At 32.4% G+C, this 15,036-nt stretch overlaps 2 protein-coding genes across 2 annotated transcripts in view; one reads left to right on the top strand and one right to left on the bottom strand.

The window, feature by feature from the left end:
* LOC132558136 (coiled-coil domain-containing protein 180-like) overlaps window positions 1-15,036 on the top strand; it is a 50,805-nt gene that overhangs the window by 27,334 nt on the left and 8,435 nt on the right. Inside the window, exons 21-31 of the mRNA XM_060222669.1 lie at window positions 225-318; window positions 485-665; window positions 840-986; window positions 1,539-1,715; window positions 2,137-2,320; window positions 4,254-4,271; window positions 10,957-11,092; window positions 11,551-11,656; window positions 13,666-13,727; window positions 14,297-14,441; window positions 14,978-15,016. Coding sequence (XP_060078652.1) covers window positions 225-318; window positions 485-665; window positions 840-986; window positions 1,539-1,715; window positions 2,137-2,320; window positions 4,254-4,271; window positions 10,957-11,092; window positions 11,551-11,656; window positions 13,666-13,727; window positions 14,297-14,441; window positions 14,978-15,016 — 1,289 coding nt within the window. The remainder of the gene's footprint in view (window positions 1-224; window positions 319-484; window positions 666-839; window positions 987-1,538; window positions 1,716-2,136; window positions 2,321-4,253; window positions 4,272-10,956; window positions 11,093-11,550; window positions 11,657-13,665; window positions 13,728-14,296; window positions 14,442-14,977; window positions 15,017-15,036) is intronic.
* LOC132558146 (delta(14)-sterol reductase TM7SF2-like) lies at window positions 5,090-8,705 on the bottom strand. Its single transcript, XM_060222679.1, has 7 exons — window positions 8,544-8,705; window positions 7,863-8,055; window positions 6,812-7,006; window positions 6,078-6,461; window positions 5,758-5,838; window positions 5,399-5,524; window positions 5,090-5,250 (listed from the first exon to the last, which is right to left on the bottom strand). The coding sequence occupies exons 1-7, from the start codon at window positions 8,703-8,705 to the stop codon at window positions 5,090-5,092; spliced, it is 1,302 nt and encodes a 433-aa protein (XP_060078662.1).

The following is a 15,036-nucleotide window of genomic DNA, read 5'->3' as shown; positions in this document are numbered from 1 at the left end:
TTAGACTCACTTTTACATCACATTACTTGTATCGGTTTAGACTCACTTTTACATCACATTACTTGTATCGGTTTAGTTTTACATCACATTACATGTACTTGTATCGGTGTAGACTCACTTTTACATCACATTACTTGTATCGGTTTAGACTCACTTTTACATCACATCACTTGTATCGGTTTAGACTCATTTTTGCTCATTACTCATTGTTGCTCTGTTTGTAGTGTGAGGAGCTGAACAGTGAGCTTGACCTTAGACTGCATCTCCACAAACCTCGTGCTAGGAGAGCAGAACTGGATGTACACAATGTCAGAGCTGGTCAGTATAGTACAAGCAATTTTAATGTCTAGACATAGACTAAAAATATTGTGAGCATTTTGTGCTGGGTTTGCTAGTAATTTAAACTAAGAAAGAAGAACATGATATAGTTTTCTGTGATGCTTCATACCAAGTTCCTGTATCACCTGTAGAATTATGTTTGTAGCGGAGTTGGTGATGCATTCCGAGCGTGTACAGAGGCACACCAAGGGGATACAACAGGCTCTCAATGACCAGCGACAGAAGTTCACCAAGATGACACTTGAACACAACAAACTAGCAGGCAAATTTAGAGAGGATATTGAGTCGCTGGAGACTGTCTTTGTAAATGCTACAAAATCATCAAGGTAAGGAGATATGTTTTTTTATGCTTTTGTTTAACGTTATCATTAGTTGATTTAACATAATCATATGTTGTGAAGAAATCTCTGGTCTTATATTTCAGATTTTCAGAATGTATTTTTATCACTTTCCATGTATTGTTATATATGAATCATTCTTTGAATATCTGTCTTTTTCAGACTGATTTCCCTTCAGAACCAGCTCAGTGTGGAGTTAGAGAAATTCATGGGCATCATTCGTACTTCTCTTAGAGAGTTTCGCACGAAACTAGACGAGACCCTGCAGATGTTACGAGAGTCCAATGCTCGCTTTATTAAGTCATTCAAGTAAGTCACTGGAGCCACTAAAAAACTAATTATAAGACATTATTTAGATTTTAACAGATATTTACAAAGGATAACATAGGGATGATTATGGTTTGTTTAATTGAAATGCTTATATTCTGGCAAGTTTTCTTCAAGTGTTATGTCATACAATACAAATATAACAATAGATTTTAAATTTTTTTATTTGGAATGATGCAGACAGCTAGAGTATATCTCATAGAGTCTACCTTGGGATTATTATCCCCGTTTTGTCCTTCATTGATGATTATATCTTTGTCATATGGAGTGTATGTATTAACATATTGCTTTGATGACACATCTGTGCATCCTGCTTACACTATCCTAACATATATATATTTAATAAGTCCACTGACAAATTTTGGGAAAGAAATGGACCTATATAACCTTAATTTCCTAACACTTTTATACAATGTAATTGAAAATATTCATAAGCCATAGCTAACATTGTGTCTGCTAGTCTGAGACATCTGGCTAGTGGATTTGTGCAATTTAACAATCACAGTCCTTATGTAATTTTTTTCTGATTTGTAGGGTTTTCTCAGATGGAGGTAATTTTTGTCCAGAAGAAATTAATGATTACCGTAAAAAGTTGGAGAAGATGTCCGACAAGATTGACTCAGCTGAAGGATCCATTATGTCAGATTTAGAGGGCATGGAATCCAAACGTTTGGAACAGGCCACCAAAGTCGCAATGGAGTTTGAAGACAGGTATTTTAATTATTACCTTATGGTAATGTTCTAGATGATATTGAAATCTTGGTTTTAAGATAGCTTTTATCCTGTTTCACTTAAATTTGTAAGTTGAATCAATTTTTGAAAAAAAAAATCCTTTAACAAAACCAGACAAAATTACCCTAAAATACTTGTATTTATTTTCATGGGACTCAATTTGTGTGATTTTTCAGAAAATAATTTTTTGTGGGCACTTGATTTTTAGTGAAAATACAGCTCATTAAATCTCCCTATACCTATTTCAACAGTTACTAATGAATCAATGGATGAAGAGTGCCTTTTTAAAGATTAGGTATTTTGCAGTACTGAAAATATGTACATGTGTCATTAAGTACACATTTTAAAAGAAGACATTTTCTGGAATTGTTATTGATATGAAAATCTTTTCTACTTTCAGATTTAAAAGTCACATGATTGACCTCATTTTCATGGAGAAGATTGCCCGCTGGCTGACCAACACACAGGTGAAGATCAAGGCCGAAGTGGCCAGTAGTAACTCTCAGGCCCAGCAGCTCGCTCAACACCTCAACAATGTAGACCGAAGGATTGACGCATGTGCACGCCCTAATTTGGACAAGGAGGTTAGTATCAGAATATTTCAGTGAATTGTATGCTGGATATACACTTTATTTAGCTGTAATGTTATTTTAGCACTGATGCTTAACTGGAGGTGATGTTCAATACAGCAATTAAATTTGACACTAACTGACATGTGAATAAATTTTCTTTGTATAAATTAGTAACAAGTGTGAATTTAAATATAACAGACATTTCAAAATGTAAAAGTACTATATCATGAGACATATGTGTGGTTTCATTATCTTAATTTATGAAGGATAATTATGGGTTTTTTTAAAATAATACATTTTGAAGTAAGGACTTATGAAAAGAATAAGAATATTCTGTCACAAGAGTGCAATATACATATCAAAAGACATCAAATGATTACAAAACTTGCTAAGGTAACACATGGAGTCAGTTTAAGTAATGTGCGACATCTATTCAGTAACAAACTATCTATCATAAAAAGTCGATCATAAAGTCTACCCACATCTAAAACAGTCTCATCAGAAATTTCAACACATATATATATCATTTGATGTATAATGAACCTACTGTCCTGCTTTTATTTGGAAGTTTTGTGCGTTCTCCCTTCAGTAGAATAAGTACCGTAATAGACATGACCTTTGACCTTTGATACAGTAATATGCAACATTACTTAATTACCACCAACATATTTCACTTTTCCCTTTTCATGCTTCACAATGTCAAATTGTCAAATTATTTGAGTATGCACCTGTTCAAGGAAACAGATCTGGGTCAAGTTTCTTTCAGCTGTATTGACATTTAATTTCAATTAAGTATAACAGTCACGGAGACGATTCCTCCAAAGGTTTATGCTCTAATTTATAGGTGTAAGATAAAATTCTGTCAAATTGTACCTCAATGTGCTAAAGTTTCATTACACTAAGTATAATAGGTTGATAGTGTCTGACTTTGAATTACAGTAACATAATTTTTCATGAGTGATTTTAGTGCAGTGAATGAGTGAAGTTGCCAATGTTTAGAACAATGTAGTTTTGAAATTTAGATTTTTCTAGAGATTGTTTTCCAGTACAATACTACATTGTATTTACTATAGTGTTGTTTTTTTAAGTGGAATTTTAAGTGTACCTATTAATTTAACTTTTTACTGAACAAATTTCCTGAATTGCAGACATATATTATTTCAACTGTATTATAACCAAATGCTATGGACTCTTATCAAATAGCCAAAAAAAGCTAAGAATCTCTGTTTTGGAAGAGTAAAACTATCTAAATTGATATCTTTCATAATGAAAACTATTTTCTTAACTCATAATTGAATACCCAAAATGGCGAAAGAATAAGAATAAAAGTAGAAATTAAAACGAAGCAAATAAAACATGAATTAAGTAAGGGAGTCAATCCAAGACACCTAACCCTAGCATCCTTCATAAACATTGTCAAATTCTGGAGGAATTGAAGCCAAAAGCAATTAAAACCAAAAAGAAGAAAGTGAAAAAGGAAAAAAAAATATCTTTATGATTTCAATAAAATGACTTGCACTTAAGTTTTTTTAAGTAGTAAAGTTTTTAGAAATATCAACAGGGAAAAATTGTCAAGATCAGTTTATCTCCATTTTGTACGGAACAACTGAATGAAAGATAAGTGGCTTAAGGTACAGATTTTCAGAGCCTCTGGAATATTCCAGTTAACATCAAATTCAAGTATGCAAACAAAATATAATGAGAAGGATGTTGTTTTCTACCATGTACAAACACCATATTAATTATGTGTGTGTGTGTGTAGGTTTTCACTCACCTATAAATTGCTATGTTATTGTTTCAATCATACTTTGTTGAAGTGTTTTTGAAGTGAATGTGTGCTAGAATTGTTTGGCTATATAGTCTGTTGCAGTATTTTTACCGATCTTCCTTTTTTGTTTTGTTTGCTTTTATTTTGTAAAACACTTGAATGAATTTTCCTTTGCAGCTCGCCTTGAAAGAAGTGGTAATACATTTAGAAATGGACTATTTCCAATTCTCTCTGTTCAATCTTTATTCCAGTCAATATTTAAAAGCCAATCAAATATTATATAACAAATTAATTCAGATCTTTTTTATTCATGAAAAAAAAAAAGTAAAAAATAAGTTTACTTTTTATAAGAATGATTAAATATATGAGTAAATAATGAGATATTCGTAGGATCTGTCAGTTAAATGTAACAGTGCACATGATTGGATTGTCATTTGTTAATTTGCATTTGATTGGCTACCGCTGACTGATCTTCTAGATGTTGGATGAGCATGTCACTGCTTTGCATTGACCCTAGCTATAACTTGCCCATCCTAGAGGGCTTCTTGTATACTCATCTATCATTTGGTTGTGTGGGATATTATATTCTTACTGTAGGACAGTATTAAAGGGACGTTGTGATGAATCAATATACAGTAATATCTGTGAAACTAATTCAGGACAATATTTAAGACGTTTTTCACTAATTGATATTTAAGTTCTTATTTTCTTTTCTTTTTTTTCCTCAATGATTTTATGTATTTAAATACCAATATATTCAAATATTTAAAAATCCAAAATGGAAACAACGATTAGGATAATTATGTCAAACTTAAAAAAAAATGATCACTTTAATTAAGAACAAAAATGAAGCTGAAATCTATGAAAGATTTTTTAATTTTCTCTCATAAATACTGTTCTTTCTTTGGAAAAACAATTGAGTGTAATAAGACAGTAGCTTTATTATTTTTTTTCAGAATGTAAAATGTGTTTTTCAAAATATAGAGATATTGTCACATTACTGTTGTCACACCTCAATAGACATAAGGGATTATTCTGTATTTGACTTTTTCGCAATATTTATCCCACACATCGCCATAACGTTGTCTACACTCTGCTCCATCAGTTCGCTCACGATCCACCAACATCATCACCAAAAACAATGGGTTTAGATAAGGTAGAAAATAACCAAAACCTGAAAAAAATGAAACCATGAAAATGTATTTTAAATGGCATATAAATGAATGATATCTAAACACTATATTCAAATAAGTTGTATATATGTGTTATTTGTGTGTTGTTTCATACATTAGTGTGAAACAAACTTATATGTCATACATTACCGGTTGGTAAGGCGAAGCTAAAGGAAATGAGAATATCTCCAAAGTAGTTTGGGTGTCTGCTTAAACCCCACCACCCAGACACAAGCAGGCTTTTACCCTTTATTCTGGTAGGTAGAGTCTGATAATCTGTAACAGATTCACATTAGATACAAACAATCGTGGTTAATATATTTCTAAGACTTCACTACTTATGTTGCTGTCATGAAATTGACCATCAAAGATATGAGGAATAAGATACAACCTGTTTGAGAAATGTGATTACAATACTCAATCTAAAATATTTTTTTTAGTTATCCAGAATACTACATATGTTTTTATTATAGATATTATATATTTCACTTAAATTCATGTTAACTTACTTGCAAAAGCAGGATCTTTTGGATTTCGTCTAAAGTTATTTTTTTCAGAGTTACTTCCCCTTAATATCCAGTATCCAGTTACTAGCGAAAAAAAAGCAAAAGCTGTTGATGAACACAGCAGATATAGATAAACTTAATAGTGTTATGAATTAAATGTCAGATGAGGATATAGAATAATGTCAACTTTGTAGAAATCTAGCTGTCTTGTTGAATTTGGAAAGAGATTTAACATTTTGAATCACAGTCAGGGCTAGCTGTCAGGGAATGTTCAAGTTGACTGAAACTATCAAAACATAAGTTCGGAAATATCAAACACTCACAGTTCAATCCTAGGATCGTGATGAGGCAGTACCATGGGAGAGTGAATCCTGTTGTTGCTAGGTATCGTGTCTGTACACAAAATGTAAATGGAATCATCAAAAAAAGACTGAGGAGGTTGAACCCTAAAGCTTCATGTATAATGTCTCTGGATACTAACATTCCAGCTTCAAACCAAAATGTGTCCATTACATACACAAGCTGTAGGCCACTGACCAGTAGAAGGGAGGGAGTAAGGTGACCAGCCTCTGACGCATCCACAATATTTACCAAGTTGAAAATCATCCAACCGATGATCCCGCTACGAAAGAGTACCATTTTTAAGTCGAGGAATCCAAACCGTGGATGTAATTCCGCACCAATAAACCAATTGTAATAGGTGCTTGCTGAAGAAGTAAAATGAACATCACACATGTTATGAGTGAAGATTTTATTATATTCAATTAACGTGCACTATAAATATACATTTGTGTGATTTAAAAATTTACATAATTATTCACTTTGGGTCAATACATAGCTAGTCCTTACTTTATGAAATTTGATATTGTTGATTAATTTAAAATGATGGAAAAATTCAAGTATGAAATTTGAAAATAACCACTTCAAGAAAGAAACATATTTGACTTAAAACAATCTGTGTAGTCATAAGGACTCGCAATTAGCTTCCTTGATTTACTAGTCAGACTTTTCATTGGTCAGTTAGCTACAGTCCTACAGAGATTGTTTAATAACTGACCTGTCTGACCACAAGGGCTGCGGTCCCGAGGCCTCAGAGTCATAGCTTTAATGTAGAGGATGATGCTTAGAAGAAAGAAAGTCAGAATTCCAGTGGTCAGCATTTGTAGTGCCATCTGTGTTAGGATTGTAATGCGAAGCCCAACGTATGCAAAAACCGACAAACATATCATATTCAGCATAAAAACAAAAAAGCCTGAAAAATAATAAAATCCAATTATAAAACAAAACAGTGGGATCAGTGACATCATTATTGACTTGTCTTTTTCTCAAGATGCCTTTCAGATTTGTTCATGTCATTTTGTTTGATGGAGTAAGGTGGTGTGGTGGTGGGGGTGGGGGGAAAGGATTTTCAGTCTATCCTTTCTGCCTCAACTTATCTTGTCCTTTTGCTACCACCCATGTTCCAAATCATTGCCATATCTTAAGAACCTCTCAACAGTTTTCATTTATATTAACTATTTACCCTGTAGTATCATTACATCAAGTTCTGAAGTTCTAGTCTGCATAGGAGTGGGGGCATTCATCTGTTAAAGACAATTGGTAATGTTTGAGGAAATCAATCCTTAAATACTTGTTGAAAGTTGAGACGACAGATAATTTGTTGGTGCAAAGCAGATTCAAAAGAAGGTCTCAGTAGAGATGTCTGTAAAATGTTGGCTGCCTGACAACCCAGTTAAAATAGTTTTTTTGTGAAGTTACTCTGCATCTTATTATTTTCAGGAACAAACTTTTGCACAGCCTCTTCTGAAGGATCATATCATTAAAAATAATCACCCATCATTATTTCATCTTTCTTCTCCCACAGCTTTATTGTAACAAATCAGTGACATTTTTGACAAAGAAATGCTGGTACATGTGTAGGAACATACAGTTGACAGTCCATTTCCAGTTCATGATTATGCACCAATCAATAGATAATTTCATAGGAAAAAAATCTAAAAGGAATCTAAATGTATTTCTTCAATTTAGAAAGGAAAGAGAAATATTCTGTAAAACTTAGAATGATATCAAAATAAGATAAGTTGATGTTGACTTTTTTGTACCCTCACCATTGAGTCTGTAAGCCAGTTTACGACCATTGTCTTTAGTGGGTGCCCCTAGCTCAATGGGTCCTCCTATTGGAAGGAGGTAGAGGACAAACTGTGCCCCAAGCCAGCCAAGGAACAAAGCTGCTGCTCCAGGATCCAGCCAGTCCCTAATGTTACCAGAAAACTCTGGTAGTCTTAACAACTGCCATTTACCCTGGAAAATATATCAATTTGAAGAATGTAATCCTATCGTGTTGATTTAGAAAGTGTTACTATAATATTATTAAATTGATAAAGTTTAGGTGTACCATTAAGTTATGATTTAAAAGAGTTCCACTATTAAGGGTATTTTTTTCCTTTTGGAGAATATTGTCTCATGTGGAAGATTGTAAATATGTCCATGCTGAGTTTTTCTAGCACAGAGTTATTTCCTCTTGTATTTACTTCGCCTTTGATGGTTTTTGTTGAATTTGATCACAAAACTTGTAGAGCATATACTGGTAAAGCTTACAGTGTAATTAACTCTTTTTTTTTCAAAATATTTTTCATTCATTAAAAAAAAATGTAAATGACAGATTTTGAAAAAGCTATAACTCTGCTAGTTTCACCTTTGGCTATAAGTGACATACACATCACTCTCTTTATGCTTACTATTTACTTGAATTTGTTTACAACTGAATCAAACACCTAAATAAGACTTACTGACTGAATCTTTTCCACCACTATATATGTCAGTCCTACAAAACAAACACTGGTAAAAAATGCCCCTTTTGGCCCCCCATACTGATAATACTCCTTGTCATCATTTGTATTTGGCTCCAGGTGTTGTTCCCCTTTGTGGGGTCGCAATGGACGTCTCTGCATTATCAACTCTTAGAGAATTATCTTCAATAGGAAAGCATTAGCTTAAAATCATTGTAGATCTGGTGAAAAGAAAAGAACGGTTTGTTTTTGGTCATATATATTTTCGTCTTTTTTTTTTTAAAGAATTAAATCTTTTTAGAGATATTTTAAAATCTACCAAAGTTATCAAATGAAAAGAAAATCTAATGACGTTTATGTTATGTTTTGTTTGATTATTGAAAGTAAAAGTTAGCGCAGCCATTGCAAATGTGAATGATATACTGATTAATAAAATTCAACAGATAGCCAGTGCTGGAAAGCAATAGAGAAGTCCAAGACTCTCAGGTACACTAGAATTAATTGTTAGTGCACTTGACTTTTTGTGTGAAATGTCTTGATATCAAAAGAAGCACAAAATATGTACTGATATGTATCTAGCTTTCATCATGGCAATAGTAACAAATACATTTCATGTATCACGAATCTTACATTATAGAGAATCTGATGGTGTTTGATATCACAAATTCTTGAGGTTTACATACCTGAAAACCATTTAATACTCACAACTTGTACATGCCTGTGGGAGATTGTACATATGTCAGACAGGATGTGTCCTTGGTAGTGGACATAGTCCACCAGAACACCTGTGTTACTTACTGTTCCTGTATTCTAGATACGCATACAGGTGTGTACATGTAACAATATTACAATGAAGCCTACTTAACATTGATAGCACAATGTAGCAGGTATACAATATAATCAATATTGAAGAGTTGTTTCCCCTATGCACCTAACAACAGGGTCTGGTGGTATTGATTTTTGGTTTACACTCCTAGTTCTGCCAGGACAGCTCACATTAAAGAGACAAATAATAGAAAATCAATTAAATAAGTCAATCAATATCATATGTAAGAGCTTTTGTGTTTGAATTGTAAGTTATATCCCTTAGAAATCTGTTGGTGTTGTAGGATAGTTGTTTTAAATTGTATCAGTATCAACATATCATTTGTCCATTGTTGGAAATTTGATTCTGCAAAATTTTGCCAAAGGTGGATCCATGCTTGTCTAGTTTATTTTCTGGAATCATTTCTAATCACAAGTTTTTTTTATTATCATTAATGTATTTTTTGACTTGCTTTACATTTGTATGTATTGAAAAGGTCACAAAAAAGCTAAATATGAACCCTCTTATATTCATAACAAAATATATCATTCATTATGGCTTGTACAAAATAATTAACTGAGAATCCATTTGTTTATAGGGCAATAATATTTAAAATTATATGGTAGATATTATTTATTGTACATGGTAGGTAATTAGGTAATGGTAATTTGTTGATAGTAAAAATTATTGTCACTATCCTGCTCAACCATCATGAAAAAGCAGAAATGCTTCATTAGAAACGCCTGCTCCAATTCATAAAAAGGGACTTAACTCCTGAATCCTTGACACAATTCTGTCCGCAAATCTGAGTGAGATAATACGTAATAGTTTTTGTTAAATATTTGAAGAACTTCTACTTTATTATATTAACTTTATCAGAGCCAAAAACTAGTTAAACAATTAATTGATAGTAAACAGGTAACCTAAACTTATGAATTAAATCAAGAGATACATCAAAGAAGAAAAAAATAATCAAGTTTTGCATGTTATACTTAACTGCTAATCAATTAACAGGTGTTAGGTAAATAAAGGTTTCATTTAAAACAAAGAACAAAGAAGAAAATAAGCTTTTTGTGTCTGTGATATTGTGTACCATGTATGATAAAGTGACCATATTTGCTATATTTGTCTTCACTGCAAATTTGCCTGCTTGTTTCGGGAAATGGGTTTTAAATTTTCAATGATCTTTTATTTGTTCTGTTTTTCTGATTTTCTATTTTCTGATATTTCATTTCCAGTAATTTCTGTATTTGATGCAGATATTTTTGATTTGATTGTTCTGTTACAACAGAACAAGTGAAGTAATTTGAAAATATTGAATACACATTGTTAATAATGTACTAACATAGTGTACAATATTCAAGTATTTTCAGAGTGTTATAATACATAGGAAATATATATCTAAATAAACAAATATATTTAATTTTTTTGTTTCATTGAAAGATAAACAGCTGCATACTGATAATGACATATAAATATATAAGACTTTGAGCATGTGTGTCCGATTTTGTTTATCATCATTTTAGCCTGAATGTAAATGTGATACACAAAGTCACAGTTGGATTTGTCATGAAGTTTGAAATTGACAACACATCTTTGTATTTTTAGCAAATCACATCAAGTCAGCTAAATGAGTCCCTGAAATTGGTGTTTGAGGCATTTTTCGCAAGGAGTGCTTATCTCAACGCTATCAAAGATCCGAGTCCTCGTCCGTCATCAGCTCTTCAGGGAAACCCTGCCCTAGGTAAGACTTTTATCAACATAATATCCAAACCTCTTTTCACTGAATTTGTCCATCTCACTGCTAAGCCAACTATTGTATTCCAGTCTCCAGTTTAATCATCTTTTGTAACCCATTCTCCAACTTATTGTAAACATGTCTCCAATCAATTATGACTCAATCTGCAGCCTATTGGAAACAAGTCTTAAGCAAATTGTGAATAAATCTGCAGCCTATTGGAAACAAGTCTTAAGCAAATTGTGAGTAAGTCTCCAGCCTATTGTAAACAAGTCTCAAACAAATTGTGAGTAAGTCTCCTGCCTATTGTAAATAAGCCTTCAACCAATTGTCATCCAGACTCCTGCCATAATTGTTACCAAGTCTCCTGCCTTTTGTGTCCATGTCTCAAACCTGTTGTAAGAAGTATATAAAAATGTTATTTAATACCCTCTAACTTGTTTAATCCTTTTCTTATTGTTTAGGTGCAAGGGTAGCCTTCCTGTCTGAGGTCCAGCCGACACCTATCAGTAAAGCAGGAAAACAACCCCTGGAAGACCCATCTGTGGGTGTTATCAAAAACATCCTCAAGTAAGTCTGTTATTCTGAAATCCCAAAAACAACAATTCATTGAAAACTTGAAGTGTTTCTATCCAGTGTTACTGCAATGTCTATCTATACTATCAAACAATTTTTAGACTTTAACTTTTTAAACTTTTAGTACTGTATAATGTAAGGATTTTATTTATTTGATAATTTGCAGCTAATTTCAACAATATGTTAAGATTGTTTTAAAAATCCATCTGAAGTATTTGTCTTTTTGTATTCAACTGCTGTATTCATACTGCAATAAGTCTATGGTGCCAACACAATACTGCTGAATCAGAATCAGGTGATGGACTTACTGACAGGACATAGCTATAACATTTGTTGACATTCCTAAAAATAGACAAAATGGCTCAAATATTTCAGAAATTTCATAGATTATTTATAAAACTTATCATCAATAAATAACTTGATACTTTGTAGAGATGTTTCAAGGTAAGTTAGGTATTTGGTAATTTCCTGTTATGAACATTGCCTCCTGTTTGTTAAGGATAATTACGACCAAGGATTAAAGTGTCTTGTCCTGTTTCCATGTTTTATGGACAAGCTCTTGAATCCATTATGTAAATTTGCCAGGCTTTATTGATATATTACATTTCAAATTCTGAGATTTTCCTCAGCTTTGAGATGTTTCATAATTATGAAGATCCCTGGAGCTAATTAACAGACAGTTTAGGATGATTTCATTGTGGTCAAGATGTACATGTAATTTGTATACTTATAGTGCTGTCATATTGAATTGTCAATTTTATCTGTGAAATGCAATAAAATTCCGTAACTGGACATTTTCATTTATATTGAGAACTTTTTCAATCTGAATACTTCTTTTGCCCTCCAAAATATCTGTAATTTTGTTTAATGAAATTGGTCCGTGAAAGAAGTAACAGTACTCATGTTAAATGTGAATGAAAAATATGTTATTGATGTGTAACTATCATTCACAAAGTCAGTGTCACCAACATATTTTCATTTTGAAGGTCAGCCTGATAGATATATCATAAGTACAGCATGTTTTTAATAATTCTGAAATATGTTTGAATTGCAAGATTTTTTTGAAAATAAGGTCATAGAAAAAAATGTAAAATTTAAAATGTGAATCAACAAAAATGATATTATAAAGATATGTTTGAATGTGATTGTTACGTTACGACTTTAAAGGAATTTTGACCCATTGACTCATGAAAGCATCCCTTCACTATTGGTTTTGATTGGGTTCATGACCTAATATTTGATCTTGGTAGGTTGGTGACACTGTAATACACTAAATGTATATTGTTGTGGCAGTGATCATGTATTTGTTTTATTTTATGTGTTAAAATCTGAGAAATACTATCAGAATTCAATACATAGATTATTTGAATTGCCCATGCAAAGGTAAGGGCATGTTTAAGCTGTGAACTGACATGGGTTGTTTTATTACTGAGACTCCTCTGGTGATATATTCAGTATTACATATGTCTCCGTACACACTACGTTGTGATTGTGTGATATCATAATGATGTTAATGTTATTGTTTACATGTTTATGTGTACTTCAACAGAAAAGTGTTGTTGATGGCTAGTTATTTAATACAAGGTGCTCTGTGACTGTGTACTGTAGACGTTTTAGTCACAAAAAATGTGTTGATTTCACATATAAGTATGATAATTATGAATAAATAAATAGATAAACATATATGTCAGATAATAAATATAATAAAGTTGTTTAATTTCATAGATATCATATTTCACATTTGTCTAGCTTGGGCTAGTTCATGTTTGTCTCTCAATATTTTCTGATATTTTGATTTGCTGTGAAAGTATTTGTTTGGTATTTAATCTTGTAATTTCTTTAATAACAACTATATCAAAAGGAAATCCCTTGTGAATATTTCCAGCTATACTGTCTATCTTGAATTTTGCAAACTTCTATATAGATTTGGGCTAGTATGTTTATACATTTTTTTGTATTTTATTTTCTGATATTTATGGTAGTTCTACTCTTTGTCATTACAGACAACAGAAAAGCAAACTGAGGTTTGGTATTGATGCTGAGTTAGATGGAGAAGCTATTCAAAGTAAGCAATTTTGTTTCCCTAATATTTCATGTTTATCAAAATAAAATTAATGTTTAAAAGACTATTCGGTTAATGAAATATATTGACTTTATATCATAGTTGTCCTGCAATAAGCCCAGGTTGGCAATACTTTGACTTTAATTTAATCAGAGTTAGAAGATGGGCTTATATTACAAGATAATTAGATATTGGTTTATCATTTTACTGAACAGAATTACGAAAGAGTAAGCATATAGATACATGTAGGTGTGGGTTTACTGCTGATAAGTCCAGAAAGATGATGACTCACCTATTGTTATAGGTAATTTCCTTGTAGAAGGTGAATTAATCACCTGTTGCTTGCAGTAGTTTCCAGAAACAGAACCTATTTTTTAAGATATTTTGATTGAAGGTAATTTCGAGGGAGGTAGATCATTTGCCTCTGACACCTGTTGTTTGAGGTTATTTCTGTGTTGGTTACATCACTTCTGTTGTTTGAGTTAATTTTTAGTAGATCATGCTTGCCTCACCTATTGTTCCATGTAATTTTCTGGTAGATCATGCCTCACCTGTTGAATACATTTTTTCAGTGGGCCAGCAGCAGGTTGAGATGACTGCTCGAGAGAAGATGAAATCTTCCATGTCCACAAACACACCTTCCGAGAAATCCAAGCAAACCAATCGCAAGAGCCAACAGGGGGTCTCAGAAAACCCACCTAAAAGAGTTCAGTCAGGGTAAGTAACTCTATGAGACATTTTGCCTATAAACTGGTGTTTCAGTACATATGTGGCTGGGAATAGGGTGCGATTGGTTTAAGATTAAAAAAAGCAACTGATGTGGTTTTGATAAGGGAGATCATGGAAAAGTTGTTTGTGTTGAAATTATGTGCCTAAAATTAATATATCTCTGTGATGCTTACATTGAGGGCAAAATTTATCTTTAAGTGTAAATATCTGTTTACCAATCTAATATATGTACGTTGTAAAATAGAATTTGGCAGAGAGAGTGGATGAATCTGGATGTTGTTTTCTTTGTGCTAAAGTAATGTGTGTTTTGTGCCAATTGTGATTACCTGTTGTTACAGGTGATGCATTTTTGTGTTAAATATATACCCAGTTATAATACTAATGTATAAATCTCATCATGTGTTATGGTAACTCATTTTAAGCTGCGTATTATGAACCGAGTGGTTAAATTGATCATACCTGTACCAAACCTGTTAACAAGGCTTCCCCTTTAATATTACTGTTAAATGTTGATTTGTAAGCAGGATGGACGGCGGAAGCTTTTCTACACCAACCCATCAACGGTACAGTTTCCTGAATTCCC

This window comes from Ylistrum balloti, unplaced genomic scaffold (assembly GCF_031769215.1).
Source record: "Ylistrum balloti isolate Yb309-2 unplaced genomic scaffold, AGI_CSIRO_Ybal_v1 Utg369658, whole genome shotgun sequence".
NCBI lineage: Eukaryota > Metazoa > Mollusca > Bivalvia > Pectinida > Pectinidae > Ylistrum > Ylistrum balloti.
Note: the sequence above shows the minus strand (reverse complement) of the source record. Positions and strands in the feature narration are given on the sequence as shown.